Genomic DNA, 21,685 nt, shown 5'->3' with positions numbered 1-21,685 from the left:
GATCATAAATCATGCTCAACTGGTGGCGAAATACGTCTCGGTTACACTATAAAAGATGTTTGATTGATTATGAAAATTTGAACCCATCGATATCGCCCACCATTGTCATAACATCCCAATTGTACCAAACTCCTTAAAAAGCAGTGCTGTACCCGATCACCCACCAACTGCAACCGTAGTACCCACGAGGCATTTGGAGGACGACGCCGTTCCAATAATTGAGGCGTTACGACTTGAAGCCGAAGCGTCGGCTTGTAGACCGCGGAATCCATCCGCCCAAACGTTGACTCGGCCGGTTGACCTCATCCTTGTTTTAACCCCCGACAAACAACTACTGCCTTCGTACTATACTTACAGTGATCTAATAAGAGTTGGAATGCTCACACGTAATTCCTTCGTATTTTTAATATGTTTTATCGGAACTTAACCTCAATTCAGATTAATTAAGCTACACTAAACATAATCATACATCCTCTCTTTATTCCTCCGCATCTTCCTTCTGTTCTCCCTCTCTTCGCGATGGCGGGGGAAGCCGCCGCGGCCGACACGCCCTCGGAACCGCCGGCGAGCAGTGATTTCGTCATCCACCATCGATGGTCGAGGTCCCCCGCCGCCGCGGACTCCTCCCTCCCGCGGTTCCAGCCGAGGGCGCTCCACGTCGGGCGCACCTACCCCAACGGCGGCGGCGAATTCGAGCGCCGCCCTCGCGCTGGAGAGGCCACGGGCTACACCAGCCTCCGGGACCTCATCGACTCGCCTCCGCCGCCCAGCGGAGCCTCGTCCCCGGCCGCCCCCGGCGCCGGCGGGGGCCGGGAGATCCGGATCAGGAACCGCCTCGTGAAGCAGGCAGCGTACGCGTACCTCCAGCCGACGCCGTCGGCGGCGGAGTCCGACCGTCTTCGCCGCCGTCACCAGTCGCTCCGTCGGTTCCTCGCCGTCCTCACCTGCGGCCTCGGCGTGGACCCGCTCCTCTCCTGCATCGATTTCGTCTGCCGGCTCGTCCATCGTCCGCGACGATGACTCCTCCTAACGGCAGCACTAACGGCGTCTAACAGCCCTCATTCAGGTTTTTTTCTTATTTCCCCATTTTTTATGATAAATAAATAGGAAGCAAAAAGAGAGAAAACAATGCCAAATCACACATGAAAAAAAACAGAAACAAAAAAGCTTCCAATCATTATTCTGCCATTATGTGGGTAGGAGAATACTTAAACACGATGATCATGTCGATGAATGGTGGGGATGGAGGATCGAGACCATTAGATGGCGATCCGACGGTCGGGTTTGGACCATGGGGGTAGGTCGACTTCCATGCAAGGTTAGTTCTTCCAACGTGGTATTAATACACGTCGGTTTCGCATCCAACGGTCAGGATGAGCTATCGAACAATAGAGACGTGCGTACATTTGTAGATGTGGTAAGGAGCACACGATCGGGAAACGAGGTGGCCGGGACGATGCCGATTCAGGCAAAGGTCCCGCTTTTGGAATCCCGGTCGCCGGTTGGGTTTCGACCGATGGCGTCGCGCGATTGATTCGGGAGAAATTTGGGGTTCCGATGGGTTTTGGATGGATTCTATTTGTGTCTCGAGGTAATCGCCGCCCGTCTACTCTTCGATCGATCTTGTCGCTGTTGTTCTCATTTCGATTCGGACTAGGTTAGGGTTCTTTTTGCTTACAGGCGGGAGAGATTGTTCTATTAGTCTCTTTTAGCATGGATTCGGATATTTACCCTGACGTATGCTTGTCTTGAACCCATCATAATGGGGTTGGATTAGAACTGTAGATTTGATCGGGGTACCTCTGCGGAGGATTTCGATTGGCTTGGGACGGCTTTTCATGAAGTAATGTAGGTGAATGGGATCAAGAAGCAAGCTTTCGTCTATTTCATTTGTTGGAATTCTATTTTTTGTGGCTGATTTGGCTCTAGCATGGTACAATCTTTTCTTTCGCAGTTCTTGGTCTGTGTGTTATATGATAGATGACCGACGGTCAGAATTGGTTGCTAATCCGGGTGGTGGCTAACCGTTACATGTTATCATTGGCCGTAGAAAGGCTTTTCTATGTTATGTTATTAGCTGTCGAGACATGTTTAAGTTTTATTTTCTTGTATACATGCTTTGATTTGGATGCATAGGAAAGTAGTGGGTCTTAAATCTGCATGATTTTCTTAGCTTGATTGGGTGTCAATCAACAATCTACTGTAGGCCAAGGAAAAGTTGTAAGATTGGATATATGAAGCAGTCATACAATAATCGATCCACAGTACTTTTGTGGTCTATGAATATACTTGTTGTTAGATTTGAGATATATTTCAACAAAGTTCAAACTTGTCCAAAAGACGCAAACAGTTAACAGTCCTAAGTTTGGTTCTTCAGTGGTCATAAAGGAATGTCTTTTCTTAATAAGTAGAACAAATATCACTACTTGCTTTAATGTTCTACACTTGCTACTGTAAGCTGTAGAAGAAAACAACCATATTCTGAGGAATATATAAGGCAATTTGATATGTATGAAGGCCTTTTGTACTGTGAGAATGCTGTTATTTGGCCTTCTATGATTGCTTATGTGTTGTTTACATGCACCACTCTGTAGCCATCATGATTATCTGCCAGATCCTGCATTATGTAATTTGGTTTTCTTGAAAGATGGAACTGAAGCTTTTGACTGATATAGCGATGTCTTGCCATCTTGATGTTTTAAATACTACATTAGCCTCTTAAATTAAGTGCCTCAAAAGAGAACACTTTTTAATCCAACTAAGGTTGTATAAATCCCTTGTTTCTCATCTTTTCTTTTGACAATACATATTCTTTGCATCTTATACTTTGTTATAAGAAATCCTTAAATTGCCCTGACTTATGTTTTGCATACTGCATTTTGATAGATTTAATTCGCTAAAGTGTGATTCTCATTCTATTTCCCACTAGATGTCTTTGTATGTGGGTCGTCTTTCCCCTCGCATTCAACAACTGTACAACTGAAAGTGGACATGACTTTGCAATTTATGAAGCTTACTCTAGATACAGAGAGAGCTCTTCGAGCTTTGAAGGAAAGCCTGTATGTGGGGAGCAAATATTTCTTAGTTGATCAAATGGATAGCCGAGAGTTTTCCAGAAGTTGGCAAGGACCATCAGATCTCATGAACCCTTTTATCGAGGAGGTTGAGAGAAGAAAATAATGAGGTTGGGTTCGTGGTTTCCTATGACAGAAGGGGCTTTTCTGCTGGGCCATCTCATCCCTCGATGTATAACTGTAAATGGCAAATATGATACTGCTGCTTGCATGAATGATGAACAGAATAATGAGTAGTATGCAGCTTTCACTGTTAAGCTGAAGAACCTGACTTCAGCCAGACACAAGGCAAGCAGTTCCACAAGGTTAACTGTTAAGGGAATAATTTTGGCTCCGAAACACCATAGACTAAGAGCACCAGAAGAGGACCAAATATGCTTCACCGTGGAAAGGTACCTTGGAGCTGCTCATCTGTGGGCATGGGAAATGATCTACTATTGGCTTTTAAAAGTGGGTCCAATTTCTGCTGAGAACTATGGAGGAAACTTGAGCAAAATAAAGAATTTGGTATTGTAAATAAACACATCAGAAGCAGTAATGGTTGGGGAGAACACAATCACCTTGACCTTCAACAAAGTCAGTTTTTTCTCTATGGTCTTGTTGGCTGGGTGCGAATGTGTATCCTGAAATGTTCTCCTACCATCAGGTAAAATGATTAATTTCACATTAATTTGATTCAGCAATCTTTGTGAATTCCTGTGACTTGCAAAAGGCTAGATATATGGTAAGGGTTGATCCATCATCTTTGAGCTTAAACTTCCATGTTATATTAATTTCCAAATATGTGTGGTACAAAACTTGTAATTGATCAAGATGTCATTTCCAATAGGATCTGAAATGGGCTAAAATTCTTGTCAACTTAGGGGCAGGTATTAAAACAACCCAGCTAGGTTGATGGTTCAAGTTTTGCAAACTTCAATTTTTGATCTTGCCCAAGAAGACTGAAGATTTAGGGTGGGTTTAATTTTGGTGTTAGCCTTATAAAACAAAAGGAACTAATAAAATTGTCCACCCTTCTCAATGATGAAGGCCATCTTGGTACACACTGCATTGACATGAGAATTCTTACTGGCGGTTTATTTCATTTCTCAACTTCAGTAATATTTCTTGTGACTCGTATAGGGAAATCAGAGTCGATTACTTATACCATAATTTGCATTCCCTTGGTATGCAAAAACAAGTTCATTATTTTTTCTGTCTTTGGAATAATCCTGCAAATAGAGTTGTTTCCATGATTCTAAATTCCAGTCATCCCGATGTGTAAAGGTAGGTGCAACATTAACTTGATGTCGAGGGTCGTCCGACTTTAAATGTATAGTCCATGTATTCTAATTACTTTGTTGGTGATACTAGTAGATTGAAGTTGACTGATTGCTACATTATATTTCAGGAAAATATCCTACTGCTGCAAATGGCTTGACTTCTTTCACCTGTTGATGCTGGTAAGCAGCCTTGTGTGGGGTACCACTTTGTAGTAAGTTGTAGAGGATCATACTTACCCAAAAGACATCCAAGATTTAGAATCAGAGTGTGATATTGAATGCCAAATCATTTCTGTTTGCTATGTGATACAGAAAGAGTTAGGATGGCTGGTGAGCCCTCGTTTTTGGCCTGTGCTGGTTCAGATGGCTACTAGCACGTGTGTCAGACTGCTTGTAGCTAAGACACATACGTAGAATGCATCTATTTGTTCCATCCATAGCATAATGTGATGTGTTATGCCATGTAAGAATGGTTTCGATGCTATAATGCATGAATCATCACACATATACGATGCATCGCTATTAAGCTGCATAAATAATTGCTTGCCAGCATACACTCGTGTATCTTCAACTCAGAAACATACATCCACTTACTGACTGACCAAATAGTTATTGGTGATTACGATAGTGACAAGCTCATATTCTTTGAGGACGCTTTTAGCGATATTATAAGCTCTTAGTTAATATTAATGTCACTGCTTGAAGAGACCAAAACCGTTGTTGACGGTGGTGAACGCGCTGTCGATGACGAGGTGGTGGCCGCTGACGAACCCGGACTCGTCGCTCCCCAGGTAGACGGCGGCGTCGCAGCACCGGCCCCTTGAGGTTGGCCATCCCGCCGATGAGCTGCTCGATTTGTTTCCCCTCCATGCGCATGAACTCGCAGGCCAAGCCGGTGGCATAGCCGAAGGAGGAGATGCAGTTGACTCGGATGCCGTGCTGGCCGTCCTCGGCCGCGGCGCTCTTCGACGTGATGTATGCGTGCGACGCCACCCCGCCCACCACCGCCGCCACGCTCCCATTGTTGATGATGCTGCCCCCGCAACGCGTGCTTTATCCCCAGGAACACCCCGGCGAGGTTGACGCTCAGCACCCGGGCGAAGTCAGCAGCGTCGACGTCCGTGATCCGGGTCCGGTTGCGGTGGATGACGGCGGCGTTATTGAACATGACGTCGAGGCAGCCGTACTTGGAGACGGCCAGGTCGACGGCAAAACATGTATGAATGACCTCCTCGCGAGTGAAAGCGGAACTGGAAAAGCACTGCAATTGGCCATGGAAATCCTCGCTCGCTCTCTCTCTCTCTCTCTCTCTCTCTCTCTCTCTCTCTCTGTGTTACCTTCTCAGAACGAGAGTGGATGTGTATATATAGATAATACTGCGGCGAACTCCGCAGAGAAGAAGATGACCGCAGCATGTAGAACATGACGAGTCTAAAACCATGTGAAACAAGTATGCTATCATGATTCACATGATGGACTATAGAATGGCGGATTCATATCAACATAGGAATCAACCATGAGAATGTGAGGTAGAGAAATATGAGAATACATTAAAAGATTCTACAAAAGTAAAAACATATAATTAGAAATAATATATTTAAAAATATATATATACATATGTTACTTCAGAACATGTCAAATTGTAAATTCTGTAAGCCAATTGGCACTTTAGATTTATTGAATTTTAATATTTTTTGCATAGATTATCAATCAATGGGTACATCTATTATTATCGTTAGATTTCTATACTCATAAATTTATCCAACCAAGAGAATATATTCCAAAAATTATTAGTGGGACAACACGAAGAATGTTCCTCTCTATCTATACCTTCAAATGTAAGTGAGATGTGAGATGCAAGATTTTTGCTCTCAAATGAAGTCCTTCTTTTACCTCTTTCAAATGCGGATGGTATTCAAATTAAATTAATTTCATAAAGTTGGAATTTATAATCAAATTTAAACATCAACTACCTAAACGAAGAAGCTTTACACAGATAAAAGGACGCATCCAAGATTCATTCATCTTACTGTTGCTGCATTATCCAAAAGACTTCCACCACAACTTTACATCCACTTGATTTGATGTAAGACATTGTTTTTTTATGAACTAAATAATACCCTAAACATTGTCCAGCATATATGCATATACCTTTCTATTTTGTTCTGATAGATATTACTTTGTCCGAAACACCGTGTAATTAACTGTGCAAGACAAAGGCCTACCCGACCAAAACATATGCAAATACTACTACTACAAACAAAAGACAATATGAGCGACCAAAAAGAAATATTTCCGATCGAAGCATAAGCCCTGCCGTCAATCGTAGCGGAAAACCATTAAAAATAATCGCAGCATGTTTTGTTCGCGGCATGATCATCAGCAAAGTTATTCAACTACAAACTGGACAAGAGAGAGAAACACAACAATCTTAAAAGAGAGCAAGCAACAAATATATGACTTCATGATACCCAGAAGAATAGCTCCAGCAAATAAGCACAAAAGAAGATGCTTTGTTCTACAAGGAGTTCAATTCCTGTTTTATTACTTATCATTTGGCGACTCATGATATTACTTGCATGTTGCTAATAGAATAGACAGATGTAGAATCATTTTTCAGCATTTTATTATATCGTCTCTGTCTACCACTAGAAGAACACGTCAACATAGAGGAGGCTTTACTTGGTTGTCCATATCATAGAATCGCCCCGCCAGTTGACCTCCAAGCCTCTCACTCTGCTGCTTTCCCTTTGTGTCTGTTCCTGCCAGCAGGAGAGCCACCACTGCCTCCCATCTCCAGCAGGTAGCATATCATAGAATCCACGTCATCACCAAAAATGCTATATGCCTCCATGACCTGCATGTAGCCAAAACCCATGGACAGAACCATCTGCATGCTGCTGGTGAGCACCATCTCAGGCAGCAATGCCTTCTCACTATCAGCTTCCGATGCAGACCGTGATGATCCCGTTGCTGTTGCATATCAATTGCTTTCCACCATGAATAAACTAAAGACTAAGTGGTAATGTTCAGGTTTCAGTGAGATTAGAACTCACTTGCCACAGAAGATGATGGTTCTGCCCTAGACGTGGAAGACTCTTGAAACGAAGGACACTGCTTCAACTTCTCTTTAGCTAGATATTCAGCCCGTGAAGCCTCCATCACCATCCTCTCAATTTCCTTCTCTGTCAGTTCCAGATCGGAGTAAAATCGCCCCTCCGCTATAAGTGCCTGTCATCATGAAATTATTTAGGGGCAGGCCTCACATCATATGGAAGAAAAAAGAGCTCCATTATGCTACTTCTCCAATGTTCCAAACAAGCAAACAACACGTTATGCCATCAAGGCACTGGAACCATGTCAGGACCGAGTGTCCATCTCTCGAATGACAATTATTCTGAGTTCCTTTTTGCCTTCAGACATGGACATTGTAGTTAATGTAGATCAACAGATTGCAAGAACATGAACATTTGACTCAACACACTACAGAAATGAACATTTTTTATGGTCCTACACATTACCACAATGGAAAAGAAATGAACTCCCAACTAAGAAGAGGAAACAAAAGGCAAAACCAAGTAGCAAATCTTTCAAGGAAACAAAATCCTTGTTGCACATAAATGACAAAGGTGGTAAACCTATATGCAAGCGATGCTACTTACATTGTGTCCAGTTCAACATGATACTGAAAGAAGCATCTCTAGACATACTTAAAATGGAGAAGCAAACTACTACTTATACTTTTCTTTTTTGTTAAAACAAGAATATTAAAGAATACATTACAGGAAAAAAAGAAATTATCTCCATCACTGAGACAAATCATCAACTTATCAGAAATCATTAAATTCTAAAAAAAGTAGGTATTAGCACTCTAAGAAGAATTAAACTTAAGATACACTAAATCGTGGCTGCAACATCTGCTAAAATTCTAGAGCAGCTTATAAGAAAAACTAAAATCGAGTAAGCGCACATAAAGTTCAACAGAAACTAATTGTGGTAGAATAGCAGCTGCACAATATAAGATGCAATGGAACTCTACAAACATACAGCAGCATTACTTACATTGTCTATTTGCTGATCCTGCTGGGCTTTAATGGCAGCCTTCACCTGGTCCTTACTAATGTTTCTCTATATTAAAAAGAAACCAGAGAAAAAAAAGTAAGTTCAACAAATCCCCTTAAAGAGCAACCATTAGTAATACAAGTGATACCAATGCTAAATGGACCAAAATGTTAAGTGAAGTGCGCTAAAGAAACAACACTTAACCATTTCAAAATGATCTCAAAATAAACTAACAGTTGGTTCATTGTCAAAATCTTCCTTTTTATTCCTCATTAGTTTTGTATTCACACATCTAAAAGAAAGGAACAAAGGGCAGAGATTTCCAAGAATGGGTTGTCAGTGGACTGCAGAAGACTACGGGCAGAATAACTTACCCCTCGAAGGCTACTAAATCCAAGGCCTGCACCAATTGTCATTCTACGTGAGTCAAGAAGTGAGTTGTAATGGTTACCATGGTGGTAGCTTAACCGAATTGGAGGTGTATCAGTGATGTAATTCCCTTGAAAGATATTAATAGGTTCTGCGCATGACCATGATAGTTAAGAGCTATTCACTGACAGTTCGACCATATACAAATAATCATCAAAGTGCATAGAACCTGTGCTATAGGAGTAGATATGTATAGGACGGTTGTACATTTCAGCAAATGCCTGGATCTCAATGTTGTTTCCATAGACCTATAATAAGCCAAACATTCAATAATTAAAAAACCAAATTTAGTGGCAAAAAAATCACTTATGAAGATGAACTTACACAACATTAAACTAGTTATGAAACTAATTATATATAACACTGCATTAATCTCAATGGAGAGAACCACCGATAATCTAGAACTATTTAGAACACTAGTACAAGCAATATTCTTGCATAAAAAATTGGAAGTTCAAACCGAAGTAGTACTTCACCATATATCAACCACTAATAACAAGTTCAAGGAGGACTATGTGAAAATGTAAAAATCAAGCACATGATGATGTATAATTGCCACTTCAAGAAGGATAAGTATAGATTCAATCGGTGTAACATTACAAAGATGACAGCAGTTGACAAACAAAACCTTACAAAGTTTCTAATACTCAGAGAAACCAGAAATCAGACTGTGATATTTGATCAAGTAGAAAGAGCATGGAACTAGTTATGATCCTGCCAACTAGCCTCATTAACCTTTTTTTCTCTACAACTTCTAGTTTGTGCCAAAACATCATACATGCTTAAACTGTATATAGAAATCTCGGTTTGTATTAATTAACCAAGTCTGTAGCAAGGAGGAGGAAAAAAAAACTAAGAAGCAAATGGGAGAGTGACAGTTCTATAACTGTCAGAGTATATTACCAGAGCTATAGGTCACTAAACAACACGGCTTTCATGATCTTTGAGCACTCATTCATTGGAACGCTCATATAAATCACAATAACTCATGGGTTAGAAACGATAGGTGCCAATTACCTTGTCTCGTCTTTTCCGCTTGCAATATGATGTGAAGCCTTCAGTTACGAACTGAGAGAAATGGTCTCTCTCTTTTTCCTAAGCAAAAAGAAAACATGATATGGGTAAAAATATAATCAGCATTAAGCAAATACTAGTTAAGCATACCATATACAAATACCGAGAGGCATATTTTGGAACAAAAAATTTCCACACAGGCCTTCTCTTGGTCCATGTTTTAGTGGCATGGTGGCTCTTGCCAAAGTTGATCCACATTCATGTTCTTTTTATTTTTCCAACAAAAAATAAACTAGATTCTCATTAATGGCTGTTACAAAAGATTAACCTTCAATATCTTCATTTTCTGGACAAAATTTGCTTTTGTCAACCAGTTCTAGAAGTAAAACATGTGTCAAATTATAATATTTAATTAGAATGTGTTGGTAAAACTCCTGAATATGAAAATTAGTGCAGATAAACTCTGCCAGCAATCCAGGTTAAAAAATCAAGAAGAATAAGCAACCTAAATCAATAGCAAAATTAGGCCGAAGTACCTAAGCAGTATTTTATACAGCACGCAGTCTAATTTCAGATCAAGCAGCACAGATCAAATGATGTATATCATCAACAGAAGCACAATTTACGAGACTTTAATCCTAAGTAACTGATACTCTAAAACTTAACCAATCTCAAGAAAATCTTTGATTTGTTAAAGCACCTAAGTTTTCCAGTTGATGACACAACACAACCAAATTCAAGAAACCTATTTCCAGTGGCTAGCATTTTGTCTGAATAGACCATCAAGTACAAGATGGCACATATAAAGTGCTCAACATCTAAGATGTCTTCCCAAAGTGGAGTAAGACAAGTCATATGCTGGGGTTACTTTGGAGAGTAACTAGTGCATAATGTTGCAAATTTAACATGTGTTCACTTAAAAAAACAGCAACAGGATAGATCAGCAAAAGTCGACAAGCACCAACACACGTTGACATTCTGTAAATGTGTATCATGCGCGTATTATACTGGCAAGAAACATGCTATCTCATGTGCACCTGCATGGTGTGGTTCTCAATCCTTAATAACAGCTGTAACAAATTATTTCTGCACCTATTTAATAATGAATAGGGTAGACACGAAAATTTATACTAGTAACAGAAATCTACATAGCAACAATACAATTAGTCAGTAGGTATCAGTGGTAACAATAATGAACTGCTAATCCTAATATGACATTTTTCTGGGTTACTAATACACACCATATAATCAACGCACATTTGTCTTGCCATGTCATATGCTTCTGGATCGCCATAGACTTGGTCTGCAACAGCCCGGAAAAGACAATTCCCATCCTCCAGCATCTTTTTTACTTCAAAACCCTTTGCCCGTCGTAAATCAGTTTCAAACAGTCTTTCTCTCTCCTGACAAAATAACCCATATTTGAACATTTGATACCATCATACCACAAAACGGTGGGGCATGAATAGGTGAAAAAAAAAATCATAATTATTAACTCAGAAACATGTACAAATTAATGTAATGTCATTTACAGTATAATAAAGGAGTGCAACTTTTGTAATAAATCCATATGAACCATTAAATTGGTGATATTCTCCTAAATTGTTGAGTAATTAATGCCAAAACATCTCATATAAAGAATAATTGTCAGGCTAATCAAGTGCAGCTATTGCTCGTATTGACATTCCTATTAGAGACTGTACATCTTCATAAGAAGTTATGCCAAAAGAAAATTGAACCCTCTCTTTTCATCTATGACCATGAGTTCAGCCATTAAAAAACAAAGATTTCTATGCCTACAAGGCATAATCAAGTGATGCTCTTTTCAAGGCAAATTTTCAAAAAGACTGTTATACTATGATGACAAACACCCCACCAGAAAATTATGAGAATAGAAGTAAAAACTAATGATAACCTTAGACAGCGAAACTTATTGCCTTGTCAACTCTTAAGCCAAGGAAAATTAATTTTGCTTCTTCAAAACATTCCATTTCAATTTTGACCCAAACCAGAAATGGAGGACTGTAACAATTTAAAGCATTCTGCAGTCCCCTTAAAAGGCTCTCAATCAATTTATCCAAATTGTTAACAAAAACACTGACGACTTAGTCATCAAAGACCAGCAGCAACAACATAAACAATCGGTTACTAGGCTTATCTATTTTGAGCAGAGCAAAATACAAAGTTTTAATTTCATCATAAGCTAACCAAAGAAACTAAGAATCTCTAATGTACAGGAAAAGTAGAACCTGGTACTGTCCTACAATTTACGCTCGATGTTAGTGAGTCACAGAAACAAAGAGAGAGATAATCAAGGATGGTTGGTTTTAATCACTCGCCTAGCCTTATATAGAGATGAAATTATTCATTCAAAAATATAAACCACTTAATAATGTTCTAACTTATATTCAACTTTCTTCATAACATTCGTTTGCTACCTATTTCCTCAATTTTTTACACGAAGAAGAATGTCAGAAGTTCAAAAGGTCAGGCATAGGCACTAAATATAGATGATAAGTGCAAATATATAAAAGCCTATAACAGCTTCAGCAATATTAAGGCATAAGAAGTCACCAAGAAGTGAGACCTATGAGATGTCAAACAAAGAAGCTAATGAGAAGAAATTTACCAATCACATGCATGCTCAAGATATCTGCACAATTTATCAAAACTGACTTAGAACATATAAGACAAAGAATCGCATAAATAATTATTTTATATTTCACTACCTAGTCTTTGGTCTTAATAAATGAACTATAATTGCAGAAGATCCTGACAAATGCTTACAAGATTTCTGCACAGAAACTTGGCATCACAAATAATATATGTCAACAGGGTACCATACCGAATCATCATATGAGGACACGTAGCAAGGACCTTGCTCATCCGCACTGTTGTAACCTTCGCCTTCACCATATGACCTGGGAGAAGATGGCCGAGACTCTGATGGTGAACGTGTTGATACAACCGGCCAAGCCGACTGCCTCCTTGAAGGACCAATCCTCACAGAATTTGGAGACCCCATACTAGTCCTCCTTGAACTTGGATTTGTTAACAAAGGTTTTGGAGGTGGGGCTGGTGGTGGTGGAGGGTAGGAACCTCCTGTAACAATCTGTGATGAATCACTACCTGACCGCACAGAATCTTCTTGTTCCGAGCGAAGCTCAATCATGTCATCCCTTAAAACTGCAGAAACCAAAACATCATGAGTTGAAGACTTTTCCTCCTCTTCAACATATACATTGTGCCCACCCTCAACTTTAACACCCTGGGAAGATTCATCATGCTTCAAAGTTTTATCCTCAGTGCTCTCTGATTGCTCTCCAGGGTCCTCCGGGGAACTCTGGTCTTCAAGAATATGCTTTTCTAGGTCCTCCTCCCTGGAAGTGGGGGCAGCCTGAGAGGCAGAAGATTGTGGCGCTGAGCTCGATGGAGGGCGATTGGCGTTGGAGGAAGACCCCACCGATCCACGCTGAACAAAGATTCTAGTCATCGTTCTCCGAACAATAATTCGATCTTGTCACTGCCTTAACTTCTCTCAAGCCCTTCTCGTTTCCAATTCAAAGGTTCACGGCTTCACGAATCCCTTTGTAACGAGTTCTGACCTTGGCAGAACCGACAGCGATCCCCCAGACGAACGAATCCTTGTGCTCCAGCTCCTTGCCGCAAACCAATCTTTGCATTCCCCTAACAATTCTCATGAGACCAAATTCCCCCAGTCTTCTAATCAGAAAACCCACCAAGATATGAACCTTACCAAAGCCCCGACTCGCCCGATCCAAGGCTCCAAGAAACCCCAGCTGCCTCACCCGTTCCCTGCCAAAAACCAATCCACCATCAATAATCACCCAATAACAAACCTCTCGCAAGAAAGACTCGCTCTGAATCACCAAGAAACCAAAAGGCATTCCATGAGATTCAAGCGAAGAATCGACCTAGAAAACCCTAACACACAAAGAATCCGCGGGGGAAAGACGACGCAAGAAACGAATCCGAAGAATAAGAGGGCTTGCCTTGACCGATTCCAGGGAGAATCGCCGATCTCTACGATCAAAGAAGTGAGAGGATTCAAGAGAGAGGAGTGGGGACTGTGACGACAGCGAACAAGTCTTGGGGGGGAACGATCAACCGGAGGAGGAGAGAATAAAAGAACGGGCGGAGGGCGGCTGCATCATCATCATCTTATAGGCGGACGGAGAGAGAATCGGTGTGGAATTACCCTTTTACCCTTTTTCTTGAGAGTTCGTGTTGTCTTGTTGGGGGTTAAATTGTCATTGTACTTTTTGTGTTGCCGAAAGTACCCTCGTGATGGCGATGGGCCGAGGGTGGGGACGCGCGTCCGATTCGGTTTCACGCCCTGATGCTTCGCCGGGAAGTTAAGGTTGCAGATGAGAGCGTGTCGTCGATGGATTCGGTGTAAATGCTGCTTGCTGTGTCACTTCGACAGCGACTCTCAAATTCTTTTTGGATTGATTAACTTGGATCATCATGGAGCTTTAGGATTCGTAATAGCATCAGGTTTCACATCTCGCATTTAAGTCGGATTAAAAGTACTTATTTTCAATGAAAATATAACGTGGTCATCTTGAATAATTCTACTATAAATAAAAAATAGTTGTTAATGGTTGCCGACAAATTACTTGATTGAGGATTTTTTTTAGGATATCGATGGAAATGAAAAAAATTAAAATAGTTGAAGATGGACATAACATGGGTTTAATCCATGATTTTTTTTATGAAATATTGATCCAGAATAACAAACTATAAGCAATGATGTGGGAGAAATAAATAATTTTTAATGAAAAATGGATATATGAAATACTACCATAGTAATATAACTAAATGTAAGTTGTCTTTTGGAGTTAGTACTATTAGGAGAACATCTTGTTGATATTCTAATTAAATCCTGTGAATTGTCCAATGTATTTTCGAGATAAGAATATTAAGCTCCTAATATATCACATGCACGAAGATTATGATTACGATAAGTTTCCTAATTCGATCTTTTTGATACCTGAGTTAGTCACCCGATACATAATAGTATGGATGTGAATGGTTCAAGGGAGCCCCCCTTCATTATATCGAAAATATATTTTTATACTTGATCGCAAATTGATGATAGTCTCTAATCGTCGTACTGATCCCCTCTTGACTTTTTATGTATATGGGCAACAAGAGGGGATAACCCCAAACTAACTATTTTGGATTGTTTTTGGACTATTGTGGTAGATGGATGAAAGATGACCTCAATCTTTTTCTCTAATCGATGACTCCACGTTATCAAATGATGATTAAGTAATAATGTACTCCCTATCAAATATAAATAAATTATCATAACTTAATTTAGTTTCGATCTACATTATGATGTTTTATGTAGCCTGCATCCATTCAGTTCAACTTACGTCTAATAAAATGGGTTTGAGGAAATAAAGAGAGTCTCCTATACTTAACATACTCATCAACTCTTCTAATTATCTAATTCTTAATATTTTTATTAAAAAAATCTAACTTGGTATCCAAGAAAAAAATGTTCTTATCATATTTATAAAAAAAAATGAACTAGGTAGATTCCAATCATCCATCTGATTAAGATTATATACATAAGTATATATAAATATATATGTTGACCGCATTCAACTGCATATTAGTCGGGCCTATCACTTAACGATAGACGTGAAGAAAAAGATTATTCTTTAAAATATATTTAATTCAAGAAATAATTTTTTGACTGTTAAATATGAATAAAAGCCTTTCGGTTATAGTTTTGAAGCCAAAATACATTCCAATTGTTTTTCCTTGATTTCTTATTGATTTGACCATAAAAGGTTTTTTCAAGGAGCTAATTAGAAGGTACAAAATTCATCTATAAAACTTAGTTAGATTCCAAAAAAAAAAGGGATCAATCGGATGGACATTCTGACGTGGATCAACGATCAATTTCGATATTAATAATATATATAGATACATATAATTTTAATTTCCTGCTAATAGTATTCTTTTTATTAAAAAATAAAAGCTATATTTTGCTGGACTGAGTTGTGCTCATTGGCAGTCTCGTTCTTCGTGTACTCGGTTCCATGGAAATATTGCATTCTGTAGTTAGTCTATGAGCATCAAAATTTCAAGCCTGTTTAGCCATAATACTGGGAGCTTGTGTTGATCAAAGATGGTGTTTCACACATTGCTCTGAGCTACACTTGTGGTTATCAATCTGCTATCTTCTGCAGCTTTTTGCACTATTCCTTCTGTCTGCATGTCTAATTTGATTCACTCCAAAGATCATCTCATATGACAGAGGATGCGACAGCAATCTATGTTTCCTGCAGTCAGGGCTTTAAATTTAGTTGACAACCTGCTGTTATAACTTTTAATCTTGAGGCTGTAACAATGTAGATTTTTATGAGCTTGGTTATAGGTACCATGGTGGTATTCCAATGCCAAGGTTTCACTTGTTTCCATTCTCATGGAGGCTGTTTCTGTGATGACATTGGTCATTAGCATGCAAATCTCTGTAATCCCTGTTCAGTGATGTTTTAATGATGGTATGGTGTTGTTCTAAACTGACATTGAGGCCCAGCAGTCGAAATGGAATTGTGATAGAATGTATTCAAGGGTTGTGATTCCAATTAATTCATTTATCATGAAAAATTATAACAAGATTAGTATAAACTTGATATAAATGGGTCATCAGGTCGCTCTTAGGTTGCATTGCGCAGGTTGCAAACATATGGAGCTTCACTATGGACACTTAATACTGAATTTAACAGCTGAAGTGCCTTCTTCTTTGTTCCAAACAAGAGGGGCTGACCAAAAGTTGTGGTATTTGACCTGCAAGCTCATGGTGGCATATAAGCAAACACTTCACAGTTCTCCTTAGCTGCTAATTCTGACACAAAGAAGATGAAACCAAGTGGCTCTGCTAAATTTGATGATCTTAGATAGTGGAGCAAGTCGGCTGCTTTCTACTATACTTTCCAAGTCTTTTTTTTTCCACTGCCAATCTTCTCCAGCCACCCAACACTCCATGTGATCATTGTCACCAAATTCTCAGATGAGATATGCTTGCTTTGAACCCAAAGCAGATTTCTCTTCAAGGAAATTTCTTGGCAATGGAGTGGAGTCGTAGGTATGACTTCCACCTGCATTTATCTTTTTGACTAGCTCAGCAGCTGTGATGTTACCCATTAGCTCAAAGCTGACCATCCTCGTATGATGACAACTCAACTGGGAGTGTAAAGATGCCACTTTTCTGTCAGTTCTGCAACAGGTTAGGCCTGCATGCTTGGCATGGCCAGACTCAATGCTGTAATGCACTGGAGCTCAGTAGGAAGATGATGCAGTGACAAGGTGTTGGAATGCAGATCTGATGTAGGAACTTTTTGAGGCAGTATATTGTTTAGAATTGGATCAGCACTGCGTATATAATGCTTAGCACAGTAATCTAATAAGTAATTAAATCAGCTCAAAAGGAGCGTATGCAGTTCGACAAAGTACATATCATTCTCCTACTCAACTATATTTCGACCATTATTGCAGCGGAAATTGAACATCGGAATTTATTGTAAGCTGAGATTTCCATGAATGCCTTCCTATGCTCCATTCATGAGAGGTCTCCTAATCTCCCAAGCCTTCAGCTCAGAGACTTTGACGTCCGCTGATCCATTGTTGAACACGAAGAGATGAGCATCTTTTCCGATGGCTAAGCTGGGATAAACTCTGGATGTAATGCATGTCTTGCCTTCGGCCCCAAAGCTCTCCACTACAGAGTGATCGATCTGCATGGCACCGAGAGCACAGAGCAGAACATTCTTCAGCTAATCCAACAAGCTAAAAGAAAAGGAAGGATAGAAGGCTAAAGATTCATCAACATACCAAGCTCCTCAAAGAGATCTTGCCAGTTTTAGCTATATCCACATCGACATAGCCCGCAAAGGTCGGCCTGTATAGATTTGGCCTCATGGAGGACCTGTTTGAGCAACATAGATGAAGAATTGGTTACTGATGGAAACCGGTTTTGCATCGGCAATTAGTCGATGATCCAAACTTGATAGGAAGAGAATCTTATTGGTGCATCAGAGATCAACATCTGGACCACAGTGGTGATTACGTGTGGATGAACTGGTAAAGTGGTAGATGGAAGGTCGGAGAAGGATGGCCGACCTGGTAGGATCATGGCACATGAGGACCACATGCTTGTGTTCAGCTTTGAAGATCCTGAAGAAGACAGCCGTCTTCTCTTCCATGTTGGCTGAAGCCAAAACCAGGAGGCCGAATGGCCCGACCCCACCCTTGACGTCCGCCCTCTTCCGGCCACAGAGTGCTTCGGCATCAGTCGCCCAGGACGGATCAAAGGCCTCAGCTTTTTCCAAGCCTGAGACTTCGAATGCTACCTCCACATCCGCCTGCACCGTAAAAGAACACATCACTCGATGAAGAAGAGTGGAACAAGAAAGTCAGTAGAGTCCAAAAGAACACAATTCTTCAGCTTTCACTCGGCGGAAAAGTCTTTACCTGTTTGGATTGACAGAAAAGCGAAGAACAACTCAAGAAAAGAATTAAGTCTATCAAACATAATTAATTAAACGTACTTGCGAGGAGTTTATTCCTTCCACTTCAAAGGAGTTGCCACCTGAGACTTTCTTGTGCTCGACAACAACGTGTTTGCTTCTGAGGGATTCGAGCTCTTCGATTGGCCACTGGATAAGCTGTCGACCGCTGCTATCCAGCCAAATGGTTCTCGGAATAGCCTACGACAAATTCATCAAACACAAAGTGAAGATCCAGTCGATCGAAGTCTGTGGAAATCATGTGTCATGAACACTGCTGCAGCTACGAGACCGACCTGGATTCCAGCCCAGCCCTTAGCTACGTCGACGTCCTCGGCGTCCGACTCTTTCGCCCACCCCCACAAGATCCTTCGCTGCTTCTTCGGATCGAAGAACGTCTTGGAGGCGTAGAAGTTCCCATAGTCATACCTCAAACCAGTGTGATCGTCCGCCGACGTGTTGTCCGGCACGTACTTGTCTTGGTAGTGGTAGTATTTCCCCAGCGTGTAGTACTCGTACTTTCGCAGGTCCAAGCTGACCTTCAACACATGCTTCACGCTGTCGCCGTACGCGGACGTGTCCAGCCCTCGCCTCCCCTTCACCGCCACCGGGTAGAAGTCCGGGCACTCCCACATGCCGGTATCCTTGACCGTGTGCAGCGGGTGCTTGGCCTTGACCCAGTGCACGAAATCCCTGCTCCGGTACAGAATGGCCTTCCCCCTCCGGTTCCACTTGCTCCCCACCACGAGCTTCCAGTGCGTGCCGGGACCGCGCCACGCCGTAGTCGGGTCGCGGAACGCGCTGGCGTTGATGCCGTCGCCAGGGGCGATCACCGGGTTGTAGTCGGGCTTGACCCACTCGCGGAGGTAAGGGTCGGACAGATCCTTGGGGTACGCAACGTTCTGCAGTTGTCTCTGCTGGGGGTCGATGCCGGTGTAGACGATCACAGGCCTGTTGCCGGGGAGGACGGTGGCGGAGCCGGACCAGCATCCGTTGATGTCGAATGGCTTGCTGGGGCGGATGGCCGGGTCGAGTGCTATCCAGTTGACGAGGTCGGTCGACACCGAGTGGGCCCACACGATGTTACCCCACACGGAGCCATTGGGGTTGTACTGGTAGAAGAGGTGGTAGACGCCATTGAAGTACATGGGTCCTGGTTTGGTTGCTCGTCCATTAGCTTCACGAATCCATATGTGACCAAGAAAGGTTCAGAGGAAGAGGATGATACCATTTGGATCTGGTGCATTGGATGATGATCCCATTTGGGCACGTCCATGGAGAATATGACAACGACACAAAAAACCACATCAGTGTTGGCATTCGATTGAAACAAATCTGACCAATAGCAAGGTGTAAATTCTAGCAGCTGTTCATTGACAATGTCAAGGGCATTATCCATTACAAAACAATGCAAAGATACTGTGGAGCTGCAGAAAAGGGCGGCGTAAAACAAGGGTGGATCGGTTTCTCTTACGTGGTGGTCTCGGATTCCTCTTTGCTTAATCCACCGTTAAAAAGACGTTGATTAGATGCTTAAACGGTAGAGAAGAAATCTTAGCAGTCTAACGAATCGCGTAACACTCGATTACGTGGGGAAGTTAACCCCAAAATAATACCAACACGGGTTACCCGGCGGATCCAGTTCCGGCGGGACCCACAGGCGCACTGTAGCCCCGAACCAGGCCCCCGGCTAACATGCGCCGCCGGCAGAGCACGCCTCCATACATCAAAGAGGAGGAGGTGGAGGAGAGGAACGTACCGTTGATCCAGTTCCTCGGGGGCTGGAAGTGATACCCAGTCCTCAGCCTGTTGTCGACGACGGAGGCAGGAACAGATTGGAGGGATGCAAACTCCACATGGGAGGCCTCCACCACCGCCCCTCGCCTCCTCTCGGTGGCGCAGAGGAGCCAATGCACAAGAACCACCACCAACCACGGGGTCGACCAAGCTCCGGTCGGCCTCCCCATCCCCATCCCTTCGCCCTGCAACCGACCACCAACCAAGCAAATCAGGAAGACGAAGATGACTTCAGAAGAAGACTACAGCCAAGAGAGGGAATGGTTGGAGAGGAGAAGAGTGGCCTTTCTCTTTGCTTCTGTCACTCTCACACAGTCAATGTCTTTGACAAAGATGGGTATCCATTAATTCTAAAAATATAATATGTTTATGAACTGTATTATCTCTTTCACGTTCATCGAATATACGGTGAAAGAATCCCTAAATCTTAGTTATTATAAGCTAAACATTGATTTAATAGCCAGTTTGGTATGCAACTCCAGCTTTTCTGCTTAAGTTAGCTTTGTTTTTGGGGTTCGATAACAAAGAACAGATGATTTGCAGGAGAAGCGACTCGAGCACATGATAATATGTTCTTCATTAAGACAACAAAGGGATTGATTCTGATATTTAAACCGTTAATGTATGTATATACACTCTTATAATGCGATAAGAAAAGTAAACAAACAACAAAAAGAAAGATACGATAGATAGAGACATTGAGAAAAGATTGATTAGGTCAACGTCGGTGGATATTGAGGATTCACAGGCAGAAATCAGTAAATTAACTAATAATTTATTTACAGATCTAGAGGAGGCATTTTTTATTTTTTTTTAATATTTTGCTGATTTGTTTAATCTTCAACCAAATATCCTAAATATAGTAATTGTAATTACATTAAGGATTTTTTCCTTACTTTTTGAAATTTTCCATTGGACGTTATTATTTCGAAAGGTTTTTAAAATAATATTTTTATAAAATAATTATTTTACCATTATTCTCTTGATCTTATCTCTACCGTTGACTTTGTTGAAACCTAACATATGAGGACGATGTTCACCGAGAATCAATAGAGGTGACCCCGAATGCAATGAGAGAGGTGACAATTCTCATGCGAGGGATGCAGGTAGAAGAACCAATCTTGTGCGTAGCAAAGGACGACTGTGGTCGAAGGCGGTATAGAGAAAAATATCCTTTCGTATTTGTATGAATCTCTATGATCTATTATAAATAGAAAAGTCTTAATCGATTGGATAAAAGAAATAGATAAAAAAATATTTATTTTAAACAAAAAATATTTTAGATTTATGAAATAGAATTTTATTTCTGGACTCAATAAACTAAGGCTCATTGTTTTATAAGTCGATCGACATATTTTTTCTTGTGAATGCTTAAAAAAATATTTGTTTTAAACATGATATTAGAAAACAAAATAGATTTTTTTCTTTTCAAATGATTATATTAATCACTAAATCTAATATCATAAAACCTACATGAAAATGCATCCTATAAAATATAAAA

At 40.9% G+C, this 21,685-nt stretch overlaps 4 protein-coding genes across 5 annotated transcripts; 1 reads left to right on the top strand and 3 right to left on the bottom strand.

Moving 5' to 3' along the window:
• Positions 1-479: 479 nt before the first annotated feature.
• Positions 480-4,773, top strand: LOC135583666 (uncharacterized). Of its 2 annotated transcripts, XM_065129347.1 has the most exons (4): positions 480-1,066; positions 2,930-3,720; positions 4,465-4,516; positions 4,649-4,773. In XM_065129347.1, exon 1 carries the CDS (start codon positions 520-522, stop codon positions 1,018-1,020), a length of 501 nt encoding a protein of 166 aa, XP_064985419.1. In that variant the 5' UTR covers positions 480-519; the 3' UTR covers positions 1,021-1,066; positions 2,930-3,720; positions 4,465-4,516; positions 4,649-4,773. The 2 variants fall into 2 exon arrangements, with proteins under 2 accessions (XP_064985419.1, XP_064985418.1); XM_065129346.1 differs by having other exon boundaries at positions 4,465-4,773.
• A 255-nt stretch (positions 4,774-5,028) lies between these two features.
• Positions 5,029-5,504, bottom strand: LOC103969760 (secoisolariciresinol dehydrogenase-like). The gene is made up of 2 exons (XM_065130831.1): positions 5,272-5,504; positions 5,029-5,182 (listed from the first exon to the last, which is right to left on the bottom strand). Exons 1-2 carry the CDS (start codon positions 5,502-5,504, stop codon positions 5,029-5,031), a joined length of 387 nt encoding a protein of 128 aa, XP_064986903.1.
• Positions 5,505-6,767: 1,263 nt separating this feature from the next.
• LOC135624919 (OVARIAN TUMOR DOMAIN-containing deubiquitinating enzyme 6-like) lies at positions 6,768-13,991 on the bottom strand. Its single transcript, XM_065129013.1, has 10 exons — positions 13,855-13,991; positions 13,599-13,657; positions 12,687-13,516; positions 11,083-11,244; positions 9,845-9,922; positions 8,997-9,075; positions 8,773-8,918; positions 8,399-8,464; positions 7,393-7,567; positions 6,768-7,309 (listed from the first exon to the last, which is right to left on the bottom strand). Exons 3-10 carry the CDS (start codon positions 13,332-13,334, stop codon positions 7,068-7,070), a joined length of 1,596 nt encoding a protein of 531 aa, XP_064985085.1. The 5' UTR covers positions 13,335-13,516; positions 13,599-13,657; positions 13,855-13,991; the 3' UTR covers positions 6,768-7,067.
• A 3,268-nt stretch (positions 13,992-17,259) lies between these two features.
• LOC103968366 (beta-fructofuranosidase, insoluble isoenzyme 3) lies at positions 17,260-20,458 on the bottom strand. Its single transcript, XM_065129012.1, has 7 exons — positions 20,147-20,458; positions 19,616-19,624; positions 18,684-19,540; positions 18,430-18,588; positions 18,002-18,243; positions 17,714-17,807; positions 17,260-17,616 (listed from the first exon to the last, which is right to left on the bottom strand). The coding sequence occupies exons 1-7, from the start codon at positions 20,358-20,360 to the stop codon at positions 17,431-17,433; spliced, it is 1,761 nt and encodes a 586-aa protein (XP_064985084.1). The 5' UTR covers positions 20,361-20,458; the 3' UTR covers positions 17,260-17,430.
• Positions 20,459-21,685: the final 1,227 nt, after the last annotated feature.

Source organism: Musa acuminata, chromosome BXJ2-10, assembly GCF_036884655.1.
Source record: "Musa acuminata AAA Group cultivar baxijiao chromosome BXJ2-10, Cavendish_Baxijiao_AAA, whole genome shotgun sequence".
NCBI classification, from domain to species: domain Eukaryota; kingdom Viridiplantae; phylum Streptophyta; class Magnoliopsida; order Zingiberales; family Musaceae; genus Musa; species Musa acuminata.
This window is presented reverse-complemented; position numbering and strand designations above follow the sequence as displayed.

Bases quoted from the DNA above. Each gene is read 5' to 3' on its own strand.
- LOC135583666 (XM_065129347.1), top strand. From the start codon at position 520: ATGGCGGGGGAAGCCGCCGCGGCCGACACGCCCTCGGAACCGCCGGCG.
- LOC103969760 (XM_065130831.1), bottom strand. From the start codon at position 5,504: ATGTTCAATAACGCCGCCGTCATCCACCGCAACCGGACCCGGATCACG. The intron at 5,183-5,271 runs GCATCCGAGTCA...CAAATCGAGCAG, and splicing joins GGCCGAGGACGGCCAGCACG to CTCATCGGCGGGATGGCCAA.
- LOC135624919 (XM_065129013.1), bottom strand. From the start codon at position 13,334: ATGACTAGAATCTTTGTTCAGCGTGGATCGGTGGGGTCTTCCTCCAAC. The intron at 9,076-9,844 runs GTAATTGGCACC...GGCTTATTATAG, and splicing joins AGCGGAAAAGACGAGACAAG to GTCTATGGAAACAACATTGA. The intron at 8,465-8,772 runs GTAAGTTATTCT...TTTTTAATATAG, and splicing joins GATTTAGTAGCCTTCGAGGG to AGAAACATTAGTAAGGACCA.
- LOC103968366 (XM_065129012.1), bottom strand. From the start codon at position 20,360: ATGGGGATGGGGAGGCCGACCGGAGCTTGGTCGACCCCGTGGTTGGTG. The intron at 18,244-18,429 runs GTACGTTTAATT...TTTACGGTGCAG, and splicing joins AAGGAATAAACTCCTCGCAA to GCGGATGTGGAGGTAGCATT. The intron at 17,808-18,001 runs GTCGGCCATCCT...TTGCTCAAACAG, and splicing joins ATGTGCCATGATCCTACCAG to GTCCTCCATGAGGCCAAATC.